Source organism: Ranitomeya imitator, chromosome 8 (genome assembly GCF_032444005.1).
Source record: "Ranitomeya imitator isolate aRanImi1 chromosome 8, aRanImi1.pri, whole genome shotgun sequence".
NCBI classification, from domain to species: Eukaryota; Metazoa; Chordata; class Amphibia; order Anura; family Dendrobatidae; genus Ranitomeya; species Ranitomeya imitator.
The window spans coordinates 136,913,596-136,932,722 of record NC_091289.1 but is presented as its reverse complement, the minus strand read 5'-3'; the positions used below and the strand labels follow the sequence as shown (position 1 = coordinate 136,932,722).

Sequence of the window (19,127 nt, the reverse complement as noted above, 5' to 3'; positions counted from 1 at the left end):
CACACCTTCTCATTTAAAGATTTTTCTGTATTTTCATGACTATGAAAATTGTACATTCACACTGAAGGCAGCAACACTATGAATTAACACATGTGGAATTATATACCTAACAAAAAGTGTGAAACAACTGAAATTATGTCTAATATTCTAGGTTCTTCAAAGTAGCCACCTTTTGCTTTGATGACTGCTTTGCACACTATTGGCATTCTCTTGATGTGCTTCAATAGGTAGTCACCAGGAATGGTCTTCCAACAATCTTGAAGGAGTTCCCAGAGATGCTTACCACTTGTTGGCCCTTTTTCCTTCACTCTGCGGTCCAGCTCACCCCAAACCATCTCGATTGGGTTCAGGTCTGCAGACTCTGGAGGCCAGGTCATCTGGCGTAGCACCCCATCACTCTCTTTCTTGGTCAAATAGACCTTACACAGCCTGGAGGTATGTTTGGGGTCATTGTCCTGTTGAAAAATAAATGATGGTCCAACTACCGGATGGAATAGCATGCCGCTGCAAGATGCTGTGGTAGCCATGCTGGTTCAGTATGCCTTCAATTTTGAATAAATCCCCAACAGTGTCGCCAGCAAAGCACCCCTACAACATCACACCTCCATGCTTCACGGTGGGAACCAGGCATGTAGAGCCCATCCGTTCACCTTTTGTGCGTCACACAAAGACATGGTGGTTGGAACCAAAGATCTCAAATTTGGACTCATCAGACCAAAGCACAGATTTCCACTGGTGTAATGTCCATTCCTTGTGTTCTTTAGCCCAAACAAGTCTATTCTGCTTGTTGCCTGTCCTTAGCAGTGGTTTCCTAGCCGCTATTTTACCATGAAGGCCTGCTGCACAAAGTCTCCTCTTAACAGTTGTTGTAGAGATGTGTCTGCTGCTAGAACTCTGTGTGGCATTGACCTGGTCTCTAATCTGAGCTGCTGTTAACCTGCGATTTCTGAGGCTGGTGACTCGGATAAACTTATCCTCAAAAGCAGAGGTGACTCTTGGTCTTCCTTTCCTGGGGCGGTCCTCATGTGAGCCAATTTCTTTGTAGCGCTTGATGGTTTTTGCCACTGCAGTTGGGGACACTTTCAAAGTTTTCCCAATTTTTCGGACTGACTGACCTTCATTTCTTAAAGTAATGATGGCCACTCGTTTTTCTTTACTTAGCTGATTTTTTCTTGCCATAATACAAATTCTAACAGTCTATTCAGTAGGACTATCAGTAGGACTATCAGTTGTGTTGTGCAGACTTCTGCACAACACAACTGATGGTCCCAACCCCATTTATAAGGCAAGAAATCCTACTTATTAAACCTGATAGGGCACACCTGTGAAGTGAAAACCATTCCCGGTGACTACCTCTTCAAGCTCATCAAGAGAATGCCAAGTGTGTGCAAAGCAGTCATCAAAGCAAAAGGTGGCTACTTTGAAGAACCTAGAATATAAGACATATTTTCAGTTCTTTCACACTTTGTTGTTAAGTATATAATTCCACATGTGTTAATTCATAGTTTTGATGCCTTCTGTGTGAATGTACAATTTTCATAGTCATGAAAATACAGAAAAATCTTTAAATGAGAAGGTGTGTCCAAACTTTTTGTCTGCACCGTATGTAATGTGCCTATGAAGGCCCAATTTTTGCAGTTTTTATAAAAAAAAGTGGAGAGACTAAAAATCTGTTTTCAATTTCAGAATTAAAATGTATACTTAAGCAGGCCTGTTATGCCATCAATGAATGAACAGTGGGTAAGAACACATGGTGCGGACAGACCTGTTTGTTTCTTTGTGCAATTACCGTAATTGAAAGATTGTTTATGGTGACAGTCATTTGGAGACATACTTCTGTGCTGGATATCATCCCTATGACTGTAACGTAACTGGAATCAGTAAAGAAGCAGTCGCCATATTTTATGCTAAAAATCGGATGCAGAAAAGATAGAGTATAACATTTATAAATGTGGCCATGTGTGTCTGGGGCAATGTATCTGACACCACAAGTTTGAGCCAGTTAGTATATGTGAACACTATGTGTTTATGAAGTGGATTCTACTTCAAAAACCACCTGAAAAAGCTCAAAAAAGCGAACATATGCATTTCTATGTAAAAATGGTTTGCTCTGCATATGTTCAAGCTTTTTAGCGTCTCTTAACTGCTTTAGTTTTCCAAAGACGTCAAGTGCTTAGAAGAAGTGAGCGGACCATTCTCCCGGTGTTTTCTGTTCTGAAGACGCTCTGTACTTTATAACAGAAGTCAGTGGGCTGGCTCAAGAGACGCTGGTTGATGCCTTGGCATCTTTTTAAGTGTTTTGCCAGCATTTTTACTTCATGTGTCTTCATTGTTGAATGGAGTTAAAAAATATCCGCAAAACGTCAGTAGAAAAGATTCCGAAAAAATATTGAGAAAGTTCTTAGGAAACTACTGGACAAAAATATTTAAAAAGATGCTTTAGGTAAAGAAAACTCCAGTGTATTCTCTAGAAAAACTCGGTGGGTTCGCCCGCCTGAAAAATATGTTGTGTGTCCTAATGTCCTAATTAGGCACAAAAGGATGATTAGCCTAACAAGTGCGCTTCTTTTCACCCCTTTTCTGAGCAAAAAAAGCTCTGATAAGGGGGTGATAACATGAATAGAAGTCCATGTTACACACAATAGCTATACATGGAGGAGCAATAAAGATCCTCCTCTGCCAATGTGTCCCGTCATCTCTCCCCAATTGCTCCAACTTGTTCGATCTCGGGCTGTACCACAAGAACCATGATCCCAGTTTTGTTTTAAATTCAAGATTCTTCCTGCTTTACTTTGCCATGTAACCTAGGCTTTGGTAGCTTATATGTATCCCATATGTTCGTGGCTACTAAAGTACCTCCCTACAAAAGACATGTGAGATACGTCCTTCACAGTGAAAAGGTTGATTAGCCGGGACACTGTGAGAGGCCCCTAATCTATTTCTTTAGTCGCATAAGTTGCAAGAGATGTTTTCTGCAACTTCTTTCCTGCGAAGAGATCAGATTTTGCTGCAGAAAAAAGAACGCCTAGTGCGAACTTACCCTAAAACATACCTGGCTGCAATCTCACAGCCATGCCTCTTGATTCATGCTACCTGTAGTTCGGGCATCAAGAATCTAATGACAGCTTCTCTTGAACTATAACAGCCATTTAGTGTTATATATATATGAGTTTAATATATTAAAATTAATATAATATTTAATATATTCACCGGTTATGATATTATATGGGGGAAAATTAGGTATTATTTTTTAATATTGAACCAAATTCCCAGCATATAGCAATAACAAAATTTGCAAAAGCAATTTGAAAAGATTTTCAGTCCGGCCAGCGGCATTTTTCCCAAAACTATGTCATGTGTTCAGCTTTTTTTAATCATGTTAATTTCATATACAAGGGTATGTTCACAAATTGCGTTTTCGCCTTGTTTTCCCTGCATTTTTTCTGCACGTTTGCCTCGAAAAATGCAGTCGTGTACAATATCAGGAAAGTGAATGAGATTTATGAAATCTCCTGCATACTCTTCTTATTTTTTCCTTGCAGAGTTGAAGCAGTTTCAGATTTGTAGCATGTTAATGCTTTCAGTGTTTTTACAGCTTTTTTTTACCCATTCTAATGAACTGGAAGAAAAACACATAAAACATGCAGGCAAAAATGCGCAATTTTTTTAGCAGATTTTTTTTTCTGCCAATAGAGATAGTGTTGATGCAGAAATATCTGCAGCAAACACTCAATGTGTGCACCTTGTGTGAGATAGTGGCGACTTCCAAGCAGAAGACATATCCACGTCAAGTCGTTTTCACATTTCTGTGCATATGTTCATTTTTTCAAAGTTTTTTTCAATGTCTTGCGTTTTTAGGGGGCACCTTCCTGAGAAAGTTGCCATGTGCCTATACCCCAGAGCTGCAACATGACCGATACCTTTGACTAAACAAAAAATTTGTTTCTAGTAAAAGTTTGAAAAGTTTGTTGTTTTTTTTCCCACCACATGGATCCAATCATATAGTTAGCAAAAAGATGCCTACATGGTGGAAAAAGCTTTAAAACTACCATAACTATACTGTATAAAGTTTACTACATATTCCCTTGCCATTAAGTTGCAAAATCAGCTAATCCAGTGGTTTTATCCCACCTGTAAATGGCATTGCTTGGAAGGATAGATTATTGCACCTGCGTAGTGACGTGTGGCCTTCTGAGAATTTATAAATGCCAAATTTTTCTTGAAGATCTATATTCTTCTTGAAATGGAGGTGAAATCCTTGTGACTATAGAGTGCTATGACTGTAACTAGGAGAAGACGTCAGCAGACACAATGAACCCTCTGCGAGATGACCCCTCCAGTCGTTCACGCACTTCCCAAGCTTCTCTCTCGGAGAGTCTGCCAGGAATTTAGACTTTGTGGAATTTATTTGACCTTCATAAAAGAGGCTAAAGGTTGAGAGATTTTGTTTCAGCCCTACTTCTTACATATGTGCATTTAACATAAAAGTATTTTAATTATTTGTAAAAGTTAAACTCTATAGAGGTCTATAAGACCCTGGTTGGTTTACACATTTTGTTGTATTGCGTAGATTGTACACATATTTTGTCTCATCAGTCTACACAAAATGTTCCATAGCCAAAGAGGAAAACCAAAATCAGTTTTGTAGAAATTTCTTCAAATAATAGTCTGAACCAGAACATTTGCCTAAGCATTAAGATGGCCAAACTTGACACCAAACTTCCCATGACACCCAAACTTGAGCTTAGGTACAACCAGTTTCTATATACCTTGAGATGTTTCTAAATCTTGGCGTCTACCTGTGGTAAATTCACATGATAAGATATGCATAGGAAAGGTACAAACCTGTGAAAAAAGCCATGGAGTCAAAAGTACGGTAGCTATATGTGGACCTAAGGAAGGGAAACTCGCTGAGAAAAAAAGATGTGATTATCATTCTGGCAAAACACCAGATGTCTTCTGAGATGGAAGAATCTTCCAAATAGAGAACATGATAGTTTGTCCATAAATAATATGCTGATATTGTTGTGTCATGGCAATCTCTGAGTCTTCCAGGTACAGTGGCCTATTAGGCCCCTACCATAATCACAATCTAACATGCCTCCTGTCAGTGGTATACTGCCAAGTTTAATACCCTGCAATAAATAAGCATTGAAAGGTATTAGATCAGCAATCAGAAAATTAAATGTTCATGTCACATAGAGGGACTAATTAAAGAAAAACACTTTGAAAAAAAAAATCAAAACAAAATAAAGAAGGTAAAAATCATAAAAAAAAGTCATGGTAAAAAATGTTGGCATATTTAAAATTGTTCAAGAAAGTGTAATATTTCTCCAAGAAAATGATTACAATTACAAATGTTTTGTTATACAGTACAGACCAAAAGTTTGGACACACCTTCTCATTTAAAGATTTTTCTGTATTTTCAGAACTATGAAAATTGTATGAAAATTGTACATTCACACTGAAGGCATCAAAACTATGAATTAACACATGTGGAATTATATACAGTGCTTAACAAAAAAGTGTGAAACAACTGAAATTTTGTCTTATATTCTAGGTTCTTCAAAGTAGCCACCTTTTCCTTTGATGACTGCTTTGTACACTCTTTGCATTCTCTTGATGAGCTTCAAGAGGTAGTCACGGGAATGGTTTTCACTTCACAGGTGTGCCCTGTCAGGTTTAATAAGTGGGATTTCATGCCTTATAAGTGGGGTTGGACCATCAGTTGTGTTGTGCAGAAGTCTGGTGGATACACAGCTGATAGTCGTATTGAATAGACTGTTAGAATTTGTATTACGGCAAGAAAAAAGCAGCTAAGTAAAGAAAAATGAGTGGCCATCATTACTTTAAGAAATGAAGGTCAGTCAGTCCGAAAAATTGGGAAAACTTTGAAAGTGTCCCCAAGTGCAGTGGCAAAAACCATCAAGCGCTACAAAGAAACTGGCTCACATGAGGACCACCCCAGGAAAGGAAAACCAAGAGTCACCTCTGCTTCGGAGGATACTTTTATCTGAGTCACCAGCCTCAGAAATCGCAGGTTAGCAGCAGCTGAGATTAGAGACCAGGTCAATGCCACACAGAGTTCTAGCAGCAGGCACATCTCTACAACAACTGTTAAGAGGAGACTTTGTGCAGCAGGCCTTCATGGTAAAATAGATGCTAGGAAACCACTGCTAAGGACAGGCAACAAGCAGAATAGACTTGTTTGGGCTAAAGAACACAAGGAATGGACATTAGACCAGTGGAAATCTGTGCTTTGGTCTGATGAGCCCAAATTTGAGATCTTTGGTTCCATCCACCGTGTCTTTGTGCGATGCAGAAAAGGTGAACAGATGGACTCTACATGTCTGGTTCCCACCATGACGCATGGAGGAGGAGGTGTGATGGTGGTGCTTTGCTGGTAACACTGTTGGGGATTTATTCAAAATTGAAGGCATACTGAGCCAGCATGGCTACCACCGCATCTTGCAGCGGCATGCTATTCCATCTGTTTTGCGTTTAGTTGGACCATCATTTATTTTTCAACAGCGCAATGACCCCAAACACACCTGCAGGCTGTGTAAGGGCTATTTGACCAAGAAGGAGAGTGATGGGGTGCTACGCCAGATGACCTGGCCTCCACAGTCACCAGACCTGAACCCAATCGAGATGGTTTGGGGTGAGCTGGACCGCAGAGTGAAGGCAAAAGGGCCAACAAATGCTAAGCATCTCTGGGAACTCCTTCAAGATTGTTGGAAGATCATTCCCGGTGACAACTGCTTGAAGCTCATCAAGGGAATGGCAAGAATGTGCAAACCAGTCATCAAAGCAAAAGGTGGCTACTTTGAAGAACCTAGAATATAAGACATAATTTCAGTTGTTTCACACTTTTTTGTTAAGTATATAATTCCACATATGTTAATTCATAGTTTTGATGCCTTCAGTGTGAATGTACAATTTTCATAGTCATGAAAATACAGAAAAATCTTTAAATGAGAAGGTGTGCCCAAACTTTTAGTCTGTGCTGTACATATGTTTATTTCCTTTGTGTGTATTGGAACAATACAATTGGAACAGCACAAAAAAAAACAAAATGGACACAATTTAACTCAGAACTCCAAAAATAGGTGTTTAATTGGATTTAGACATGGACATTGCTGGCCATTTCAAAACTCTCCAATTCTTTGTTTCCAGCCATTTCTGGGTGCTTCTTGAAGTATGTTTGGGGTCATTGTGCTGCTGGAAGACCCATGACCTAGGATGCAAGTCCATCTTTCTGACACTGGGCCCTACATTGTGACCCAAAATCCTTTGTTAATCTTCAGATTTCATGATGTCTTGCACAAAGTCAAGCCACTCAGTGCCAGAGGCAGCAAAACAGCCCACAAACATCTTTGAACCTCTACCATATGTGACTGTAGGTACTGTGTTATTTTCTTTGTAGGCCTCTTTCCAGTTTTGCTAAACAGTAGAATGATATACTTTACCAAAAAGATCTCATCTGTCCACAAGACACTTTCCCAGACAGATTTTGGTTTACTCATGTACATTTTGACTAACTGCAGTCTAGCTTTTTATGTCTCTACGTCAGCATTGGGGTCCTTCTGGGTCTCCTGCCATAGCATTTCATTCAAATTTCGACAGATGGTTTTCTTTAGAACTTGATTAGGGCTGCTTTTCCACCATCCAGACCATTCTGTGTTGCAATGTTTCATCAATTTTCTCTGACATCCATGTTCAGAAAGATTATGTATAGTGCCAAGGGTTGTAAACTTCTTGACTGTGTGGACAAAGGAACATCACGATCTCTGGGAATGGACTTATAACCTTGAAATTGTTGGTATTTTTCAATAATTTTGGTTCTGTGATGTTCGCAGGTGCCACATGTGGTTTATGGACTCACTCTGTCACTGGACCGGGCGTGTCTAGAAGGTTGAAACTAAGTGGATACCTGGTGTCACTGGAGCTACTGATTGTGGAGTCAGGTTTGAGCTGCAGGTAGCCGCCAGGTATCATTCCTTGGCAGTCTCTGATACCACAGATGCTGATGCCAGAGGTCAGTTAAGGTACCGTCACACTCAGCGACGCTGCAGCGATATAGACAACGAGCCGATCGCTGCAGCGTCGCTGTTTAGGTCGCTGTAGAGACATCAAACACTGCAACACCAGAACGATGCAGGAGCGATCCAGTGACGAAACGGCGACTCACTTATCGTTCTCGCTGGTTGTTAGCTCCATGTAAAAACATTGCTGGCATCATTGCTTTTGCTGTCAAACATGACGATACACGCCGACCTGACGCCGAAATAAATTTCTGGACTTCTAGCTCCGACCAGCGATGGCACAGCGGGATCCAGATCGCTGCTGCATGTCAAACACAACGAGATCGCTATCCAGGACGCTGCAACGTCACAGATCGTTGTCGTTCTCGTTGTAAAGTTGCTGAGTGTGAAGGTACCTTTACACTGAGCAAACCTGATAACGGACAGTGCAGATAACGTGGATCTCGTAGATAGGTTAATGTTCAGACGCACAGTTTGTTGGGAAACGGTTCAGGTACTGCCGAAAACCTTCTTCTTGGCCAAGATGCTTCTCATCGACTGAACATTCATGGAGCAGAATGGAGTGGGTTTTGAAAAATGTGCCTTAAATTGTTGAGTCTTTCATAGCCTGGCAAGACTAGCTATCCCCTTGGAAGAAATAAAGATGGACTGGGATTCTTCCTCCTGTTCGGTAGATAGTAGAGACTCGGAAGATGCTGAATCAATCTTCAACTTGATCTCATTAAGGATACGTCCTTGAGAAGGGGGATTTTCAGGAAACAGGTTATTGTGGATTGTTAGCCCTCAGAGGCAGGGTCCTCTGGCTTCCTTTCCCATTCGGTGACTCGTTTTGTTCAAGATTATTGTACTTGTTTTTTTGTTATGTATATCCCCTTTCACATGTAAAGTGCCATGGAATAAATGGTTCTATAATAATAAATAATAATTGATACAATCGATTGACGGAGAAGATAGCAACACTGGCGGCTCCGCTGGAATTATAGGGACCAGACACCTCTGACGACATGACTGTCCCAGTGAAGCACTTCACCAGACCTCCAGTCTAGCACAGGCTCATGAGTTCTCAGGTATGGAAGACCTAAGAGAAGTAGGTGCAAAATATCAGCACATAGGAAGACATTTTCTCTGAATGCAATTCTCTTATCTGGAACTCTCCAGGTGCCATGACCACTTGAACAACTTTGGATAGGTCCTTTCCTTCAACAGATGATAGTCTCAGTGGGTTCTGGAGGCGTTAGGAAGGAATCTGATACCAATCCACCACGGCCTGCTGTAAAAAATTTCCCGCCAATCTGGAGTGAAGATAGGCTGTTTAGTTGAACCAGGCTTTTTCCAGAAGCTAAGGAACAACCATTCTCTGGAAGGATGGAGGTAAACGTGACAGTTTCCTTTCACGCGTCACCTTTTTGGTTCTTTCTTGAAACCTGAAGTCGATTCACATAGCCAGGGAGATTAATTCGTCTAGAGTGGCTGGGATTTCATGACCAGCCAATTCATCATTGATCCTTCCAGATAATCCCTCCTAGAAGACAGCTACCAATGCTTTTTCATTCCCACCTATTTAGGAAAACATAGTGCGGTAGCGGACGGCATACCTAAGGACAATTGTGTTATGATACGGTGGTTTAGGAGCAACATGGAACGAGCTCTGAAGGAAGTGGTAACTGTACTGACCGCAGTCCCTAAGCTCAACACAACACTAGAAGTAGCCGTGGGGTGCTCCTAACTCTCCCTAGGCACCTCATCACCGCCTAAGAGCTAACTACCCCTAATGATAGAAGCAGGAAAACTGTCTTGCCTCAGAGAAAATCCACAAAGGATAGATTAGCCCCCCACAAATAATGACTGTGAGTGGAGAGGGAAAAGACATACACAGAATGAAACCAGGATGAGCACAGGAGGCCAGTCTAACTTGATAGATAGGACAGAATGGAATACTGTGCGGTCAGTATAAAACACTACAAAAATCCACGCAGAGTTTACTAAAAATCTCCACACCTGACTAAAGGTGTGGAGGGTAAATCTGCTTCCCATAGCTTCCAGCAAGACAGAATTAATTCATACTGATAACGCTGGACAAACATAGAAGCACAGAACGGATAAGTCCACAAACTGTGAACAGAAAAGAGCAAGCAAAAACTTAGCTTTGCTGAACTGGTCAGGGTAACCGGGAACTCCAAAGAGATGTGAATCCAACCAGGAACCATTTACAAGTGGCACTGGCTGAAGGACAGAGCCAGGCATAAATAGCCGAGCAGAAAAGACGATCAGTGGAAGCAGCTGAAGACAGCTAACTCCAAGGAGAAATTAGCAAAGCCCAAAAATTTTTGAAGGCCCTTCACAGATGTGGGTTGGATCCAGTCATGAATAGCTTGAACCTTAACAGGATCCATTTCTATAGACGAGGGAGAAAAAATAAAACCCAAAAAAGAGACCTTCTGAACTCCGAATAGGCACTTAGACCCCTTCACAAACAAAGCATTATCACGAAGGATCTGAAACACCATCCTGACCTGCTTCACATGAGACTCCCAATCATCGGAAAAATACAAAATATCATCCAAATATACGACCATGAATTTATCAAGATAATTGCGGAAAATATAATGCATGAAAGACTGGAACACAGATGGAGCATTAGAGAGCCCAAATGGCATCACAAGGTATTCAAAATGGCCTTCGGGCGTATTAAATGCAGTTTTCCATTCGTCACCCTGTTTAATACGAACAAGATTATATGCCCCTCGGAGGTCAATCTTAGTAAACCAACTAGCCCCCTTAATCTGAGCAAACAAATCAGTAAGCAGAGGCAAGGGGTATTGGAATTTAACCGTGATCTTATTAAGAAGACGATAATCAATACAGGGTCTCAAGGAGCCATCCTTCTTAGCAACAAAAAAGAAACCCGCTCCCAATGGTGACGAAGAGGGCCGAATATGCCCCTTCTCCAAAGACTCCTTATCATAACTCCGCATGGCGGCATGCTCTGGCACAGACAGATTGAAAAGTCGGCCCTTAGGGAACTTGCAACCAGGAATCAAGTTAATAGCACAATCACAGTCCCTGTGTGGTGGAAGGGAACTGGATTTGGGCTCATCAAATACATCCTGGAAATCCGACAAAAACTCGGGGACCTTAGAAGAGGGGGAAGAGGAAATTGACATCAAAGGAACGTCACTATGTACCCCTTGACAACCCCAACTAGTCACAGTCATAGTTTTCCAATCCAGTACCTGATTATGTTCCTGTAACCATGGAAAACCCAGTACAACAACATCATGCAGGTTATGCAACACCAGAAAACGGCAATCTTCCTGATGTGCTGGGGCCGTGTACATAGTCATCTGCGTCCAGTACTGAGGTTTATCCTTGGCCAAGGGTGTAGCATCAATACCCCTCAAAGGAATAGGGCTCTGCAAAGGCTGCAAGGAAAAACCACAGCGCCTGGCGAATTCTAAGTCTATTAAGTTCAGGGCAGCGCCTGAATCCACAAATGCCATGACAGAAAAGGACGACAATGAGCAAATCAGGGTCACAGATAAGAGAAATTTAGGCTGTATAGTACTAATGGTAACAGACCTAGCGACTCTCTTAGTATGCTTAGGGCAATCAGAGATAATATGAGTAGAATTACCACAGTAAAAACACAGCCTATTCTGACGTCTGAATTCCTGCCGTTCTGTTCTAGTCAAAATCCTATCACATTGCATGGGTTCAGGACTCTGCTCCGAGGACACTGCCATATGGTGCACAGCTTTACGCTCGCGCAGACGCCGATCAATCTGAATAGCTAGACACATAGATTCGCTCAAACCGGCAGGCGTAGGAAAGCCAACCATAACATCTTTAAGGGCTTCAGAAAGACCTTTTCTGAAAATAGCAGCCAGAGCCTCCTCATTCCATTTAGTGAGCACAGACCATTTTCTAAATTTCTGGCAGTATAATTCTGCCGCTTCCTGACCTTGACACAAGGCCAACAGGGTTTTTTCTGCATGATCCACAGAATTAGGTTCGTCATACAATAATCCGAGCGCTTGAAAAAATGCATCAACATTCAAAAATGCCGGATCCCCTGTTTCAAGAGAAAAGGCCCAGTCTTGAGGGTCACCACGCAGCAAGGATATGATGATTTTTACTTGCTGAATGGGATCACCTGAAGAACGGGGTTTCAAAGCAAAAAACAATTTGCAGTTACTTTTAAAGTTCAAAAACTTGGATCTGTCCCCAAAAAACAAATCAGGAGTAGGAATTCTAGGCTCTAAAGCCGGAGTCTGGACAACGTAGTCCTGGATACTCTGTACTCTTGCAGCAAGTTGATCCACACGAGAAAACAAACCCTGAACATCCATGCCAGAGCATATATCCTGAACCACCCAGATATCAAGAGGAAAAAAAAGACAAACCAGAGCACAGAAAAAAAAAATGGTTCAGAACTTTCTTTTCCTTCTTTTGAGATGCATTTAATTCATTTTTGGCCACTTGTACTGTTATGATACGGTGGTTTAGGAGCAACATGGAACGAGCTCTGAAGGAAGTGGTGACTGTACTGACCGCAGTCCCTAAGCTCAACACAACACTAGAAGTAGCCGTGGGGTGCTCCTAACTCTCCCTAGGCACCTCGTCACTGCCTAAGAGCTAACTACCCCTAAAGATAGAAGCAGGAAAACTATCTTGCCTCAAAGAAAATCCCCAAAGGATAGATTAGCCCCCCACAAATAATGACTGTGAGTGGAGAGGGAAAAGACATACACAGAATGAAACCAGGATGAGCACAGGAGGCCAGTCTAACTTGATAGATAGGACAGGATGGAATACTGTGCGGTCAGTATAAAACACTACAAAAATCCACGCAGAGTTTACTAAAAATTTCCACACCTGACTAAAGGTGTGGAGGGTAAATCTGCTTCCCATAGCTTCCAGCAAGACAGAATTAATTCATACTGATAACGCTGGACAAACATAGAAGCACAGAACGGATAAGTCCACAAACTGTGAACAGAAAAGAGCAAGCAAAAACTTAGCTTTGCTGAACTGGTCAGGATAACCGGGAACTCCAAAGAGATGTGAATCCAACCAGGAACCTTTTACAAGTGGCACTGGCTGAAGGACAGAACCAGGCATAAATAGCCGAGCAGAAAAGACGATCAGTGGAAGCAGCTGAAGACAGCTAACTCCAAGGAGCAGCCATACCACTAGAAACCACAAGAGGGAGCCCAAGAGCAGAACTCACAAAAGTGCCACTTACAACCACCGGAGGGAGCCCAAGAGCGGAATTCACAACACAATTCTCCCTGATTAAGTCTGAGAAGGCAGGATGCAGTGGAGGAAGCACAACCAAGCTCGTCCAAGACCTTTGGGAAGGCCACCAGGAAGACCTGTAGGTCCATGGTCACAGAATCCCCTCTCCCACAAGAATCTTGGGATCAGCGGGATCCATGGCCTGAGCAAACTGCCAAGCTTGCAAGTGGTGCATGTGGTTCATGGACACACTGTGCCACGAGGCCGGGCTTGCATGGGAGAGGCATAGCTAAAAGCTACCTGGTGTTTACTGGAGGTCCTGATGGTGGAGTCAGGCTTGAAATGCAGTTAGCTGCCAGGTACCACTCTTAAGCAGTCCCTGATAATGCAGCTGCCGATCCAAGAGGTCGGTTACGCTGGATGGGGTAATTTGACAGGAGTCACTGGGGAGTTGAATTTGGAGACTGACGGACAGTCTGGATAACATGAATTTTGGAGAGAGGTTCACATTCAGACACATAGTTTATCGGGAAACAGTTCAGGTACCGCCGAAGCAGTTTCAGGTTTCGGACACCGCCTGAGCGGAAACAGTTTCATGTACACACTACACAGGGCTATGGGGAATATACAGAATTGGCAAATTATATTAATAGTTTAAGAATGAGGGACCTGGGGACATACTGTTGCACATACTACTGCTACAAACTAACTGTAGAGGTTGCTCAATCACCTCACTATTGGGGAGGGTGGCTTAAATACAAGATGCCTCCCAGCTATTGCCTGGGGGCATCATTGAAGGTGTGCCTGCTGCCCCTAAAAAGCAGGGAGCTTACGTTACTTGTTCTCAAGTCCTCACAGTTCTCTTTCTGTTCTTCATGATTAGTGTGACACAGGCACACAATGCTAAGGTTGAGTCAACTTCTCCCCTCTGGTTTTCTGGTTTCAGGTATCATTTTCATATTGCTCACACCTGTTACTCACTACAGGTAAGTTTGAGTGAGCATCACATGTTTGAAGCAAAGTTTTTTTACACAAAATTTTGGAAATGTGACAACAAAATTATGTCCAATTTGCCTTTTTTCTCTGTTTTTGAGTTGTTCCATTACACACAAAGGAAGTAATCATGTGTGTAACAAAACATGTGTAATTGCGATAATTTTATGTCAGAAATACTTCATTTTCTGGAACATTTTCAAGGCTGCCAACACTTTTGGCCGTGACTGCATGGCATTGCTGTGTCCATGGCGACCTTATCCATAAAGCTGTCGCATTATTTAAAACCCTTTAGTGAACACCGTAAAGCAAACAAAAATTCCCAAAACACAGTTTTTCAATCATTCCATAATAAAGTTATAGCTCTCAGAATATTCATAAATATTTTTGGTTATTTTTTTGCCTTAATTTTTGCAATAGCTTTTATAAGCAGCAGGCTTTTATATCATTGCTGTAGGGCATTTGTCTGATATTTTAAAGTTTGGAGTTTCTTTTTAAATTAAGCATAAATAAAAATAGCCTGAAGATATATACAATTCTGAAAACCGCCTGTGAGTTCTAGTTGCTCAACACACCCCTACAAATGTGCTCAAACAGTAGTTTCCGACCACAGATTGGGTATTGCTGTAGCACTGTACAATTGTGCAAGAAATTGAGGGGTCTGTTTTCTGCTGTTACCCCCTGTGAAAACGAAAATTTGGGGCAATGCCTTAGTAAAAAAAAAATTCCTTTTGTTATGTGTTAACTGCTGTGAAGCACTTGAAGGGTTAATGAATAGTGATGAGCGAATGTGCTCGGATAAGATGTTACTCGAGTATGCATTCCTTAAAAATGCATTCAAGTCCTTGTGGCAGCATGTCTCACGGCTGTTCGACAGTCAGGAATTGCCTAGCAAACAGGACATGCAGGGTTAGCCCGGTTAGCACCCAAGCTTGCTCGGTTAACACCTTAGACTACTTTCACACTTCCATCGGTATGGGGCCGTCGCAAACCGTCGGCCCAACGTACCGATGGACGTTGTGCTACATTTAGCACAATGTGGGCAGCGGATGCAGTTTTACAACACATCCACTGCCCTTTGTGAGTTACGAGAAGAAGGGGGTGGAGTTTCGGCCACACATGCGTGGTCGAAAATGGCAGACCCGTCGCACAAAAAAAGTTACATTGAACGTTTTTTTGTGCGTCGCGGCCGCCAAAACACAACGCATCCGTCGCACGACAGATGCGACGTGTGGCCATACGTCGCAATGCGTCGCTAATGCGAGTCTATGGAGAAAAAACGCATCCTGCAGGCAACTTTGCAGGATGCGTTTTTTCTCCAAAACGACGCATTGCGACATAGGCCATAAGACGGAAGTGTGAAAGTAGCCTAATCTGAGCATGTTCACTCATCACTATTAACCAATCTTCGGAATGCGGATTTGAGGTCCTGGAGGGGGTTGTTTTTGAAGTGTGGTCTTGATTGGGATTTCTCTTTTATATATAGGCTCCTCAAAAGTGCAATGGTCCCTAAAAAATCAGGTTTTTATAAATTTAATTTAAAAAAATGCATTCCATTCGTGAACCTAGTGATATCAGTCTTACTTATCAAAAAGTGTCACTTGATGGGATGCTCTCCCAACTACTCTGCTACCAACTATTCAGCTTAAATCCACTTTATGGATGGGTAAGGAAAAGTAGCAAACTCTACATACTTTAGTGACAAGATTCTTAACTCTACATACTTTAGTGACAAGATTATGTCTTCCTTTTTAGATCTTTACTTGATGCATTGGCCAGATGCTCACATTCCTGGTAAGAGTTCCCGGGAGGCGAGAGCAGAGACATGGAAGGCTCTTGAGGATTTGTATTACAGAGGTAACTTTTCATCTTTTGCTACCTCAGGTGGTTTGGGAAAAAAAATTGCAGCTCTTAGTACATACAGGGCTAGTAACCTGGACCTTTAACCCCTTCATGACCCAGCCTATTTTGACCTTAAAGACCTTGCCGTTTTTTGCAATTCTGACCAGTGTCCCTTTATGAGGTAATAACTCAGGAACGCTTCAACGGATCCTAGCGGTTCTGAGATTGTTTTTTCGTGACATATTGGGCTTCATGTTAGTGGTAAATTTAGGTCAATAAATTCTGCGTTTATTTGTGATAAAAACGGAAATTTGGCGAAAATTTAGAAAATTTCGCAATTTTCACATTTTGAATTTTTATTCTGTTAAACCAGAGAGATATGTGACACAAAATAGTTAATAAATAACATTTCCCACATGTTTACTTTACATCAGAACAATTTTGGAAACAAAATTTTTTTTTGTTAGGAAGTTATAAGGGTTAAAATTTGACCAGCGATTTGTCATTTTTACAACGAAATTTACAAAACCATTTTTTTTAGGGACCACCTCACATTTGAAGTCAGTTTGAGGGGTCTATATGGCTGAAAATACCCAAAAGTGACACCATTCTAAAAACTGCACCCCTCAAGGTACTCAAAACCACATTCAAGAAGTTTATTAACCCTTCAGGTGCTTCACAGCAGCAGAAGCAACATGGAAGGAAAAAATGAACATTTAACTTTTTAGTCACAAAAATTATCTTTTAGCAACAATTTTTTTATTTTCCCAATGGTAAAAGGAGAAACTGAACCACGAAAGTTGTTGTGCAATTTGTCCTGAGTACGCTGATACCTCATATGTGGGCGCACGGCAGGGCTTGGAAGGGAAGGAGCGCCATTTGACTTTTTGAATCAAAAATTGGCTCCACTCTTTAGCGGACACCATGTCACGTTTGGAGAGCCCCCGTGTGCCTAAAAATTGGAGCTCCCCCACAAGTGACCCCATTTTGGAAACTAGACGCCCCAAGGAACTTATCTAGATGCATAGTGAGCACTTTGAACCCCCAGGTGCTTCACAAATTGATCCGTAAAAATGAAAAAGTACTTTTTTTTCACAAAAAAATTCTTTTAGCCTCAATCTTTTCATTTTCACATGGGCAACAGGATAAAATGGATCCTAAAATGTGTTGGGCAATTTCTCCTGAGTACGTCGATACCTCATATGTGGGGGTAAACCACTGTTTGGGCACATGGTAAGGCTCGGAAGGGAAGGAGCGCCATTTGACTTTTTGAATGAAAAATTATTTCCATCTTTAGCGGACACCATGTCGCGTTTGGAGAGCTCCTGTGTGCCTAAACATTGGCGCTCCCCCACAAGTGACCCCATTTTGGAAACTAGACCCCCCCAAGGAACTTATTTAGATGCCTAGTGAGCACTTTAAACCCTCAGGTGCTTCACAAATTGATCTGTAAAAATGAAAAAGTACTTTTTTTTCACAAAAAAATTCTTTTCGCCTCAATTTTTTCATTTTCACATGGGCAGTAGGATAAAATGGATCATAAAATTTGTTGGGCAATTTCTCCCGAGTACGCCGATACCTCATATGTGGGGGTAAACCACTGTTTGGGCACACGGCAGGGCTCGGAAGGGAAGGCGCGCCATTTGACTTTTTGAATGGAAAATTAGCTCCAATTGTTAGCGGACACCATGTCGCGTTTGGAGAGCCCCTGTGTGCCTATGCATTGGAGCTCCCCCACAAGTGACCCCATTTTGGAAACTAGACCCCCCAAGGAACTTATCTAGATGCATATTGAGCACTTTAAACCCCCAGGTGCTTCACAGAAGTTTATAACGCAGAGCCATGAAAATAAAAAATAATTTTTCTTTCCTCAAAAATGATTTTTTAGCCTGGAATTTCCTATTTTGCCAAGGATAATAGGAGAAATTGGACCCCAAATATTGTTGTCCAGTTTGTCCTGAGTACGCTAATACCCCATATGTGGGGGTAAACCACTGTTTGGGCGCACGGCAGGGCTCGGAAGGGATGGCACGCCATTTGGCTTTTTAAATGGAAAATTAGCTCCAATCATTAGCGGACACCATGTCACGTTTGGAGAGCCCCTGTGTGCCTAAACATTGGAGATCCCCCAGAAATGACCCCATTTTGGAAACTAGACCCCCAAAGAACTAATCTAGATGTGTGGTGAGGACTTTGAACCCCCAAGTGCTTCACAGAAGTTTATAACGCAGAGCCATGAAAATAAAAAAAAAAAAATTATTTTCTCAAAAATGATCTTTTAGCCTGCAATTTTTTATTTTACAAAGGGTAACAGGAGAAATTTGACCCCAAAAGTTGTTGTCCAGTTTCTCCTGAGTACGCTGATACCCCATATGTGGGGGTAAACCACTGTTTGGGCACATGCCGGGGCTCGGAAGTGAAGTAGTGACATTTTGAAATGCAGACTTTGATGGAATGCTCTGTGGGCGTCACGTTGCGTTTGCAGAGCCCCTGATGTGGCTTAACAGTAGAAACCCCCCACAAGTGACCCCATTTTGGAAACTAGACCCCGAAAGGAACTTATCTAGATGTGTGGTGAGCACTTTGAACCCCCAAGTGCTTCATAGAAGTTTATAATGCAGAGCCGTGAAAATAATAAATACGTTTTCTTTCCTCAAAAATTATTATTTAGCCCAGAATTTTTTATTTTCCCAAGGGTAACAGGAGAAATTGGATCCCAAAAGTTGTTGTCCAGTTTCTCCTGAGTACGCTGATACCCCATGTGTGGGGGTAAACCACTGTTTGGGCACACGTCGGGGCTCAGAAGGGAAGTATTGACTTTTGAAATGCAGACTTTGATGGAATGGTCTGCGGGCGTCACATTGCGTTTGCAGAGCCCCTGGTGTGCCTAAACAGTAGAAACCCCCCACAAGTGACCCCATTTTAGAAACTAGACCCCCCAAGGAACTTATCTAGATATGTGGTGAGCACTTTGAACCCCCAAGTGCTTCACAGACGTTTACAACGCAG

At 41.9% G+C, this 19,127-nt stretch overlaps 1 protein-coding gene across 4 annotated transcripts in view; it reads left to right on the top strand.

Moving 5' to 3' along the window:
• Nucleotides 1-19,127, top strand: part of LOC138647975 (uncharacterized oxidoreductase YtbE-like) — a 171,408-nt gene that overhangs the window by 52,328 nt on the left and 99,953 nt on the right. For 2 of the 4 annotated variants that reach the window (XM_069737394.1, XM_069737395.1), the window contains exon 4: nt 16,032-16,133. The exons of the other annotated variants lie outside the window; for them this stretch is intronic. In XM_069737394.1, the coding sequence (XP_069593495.1) occupies nt 16,032-16,133 (102 nt within the window). The remainder of the gene's footprint in view (nt 1-16,031; nt 16,134-19,127) is intronic. 4 annotated transcript variants of the gene reach the window in all.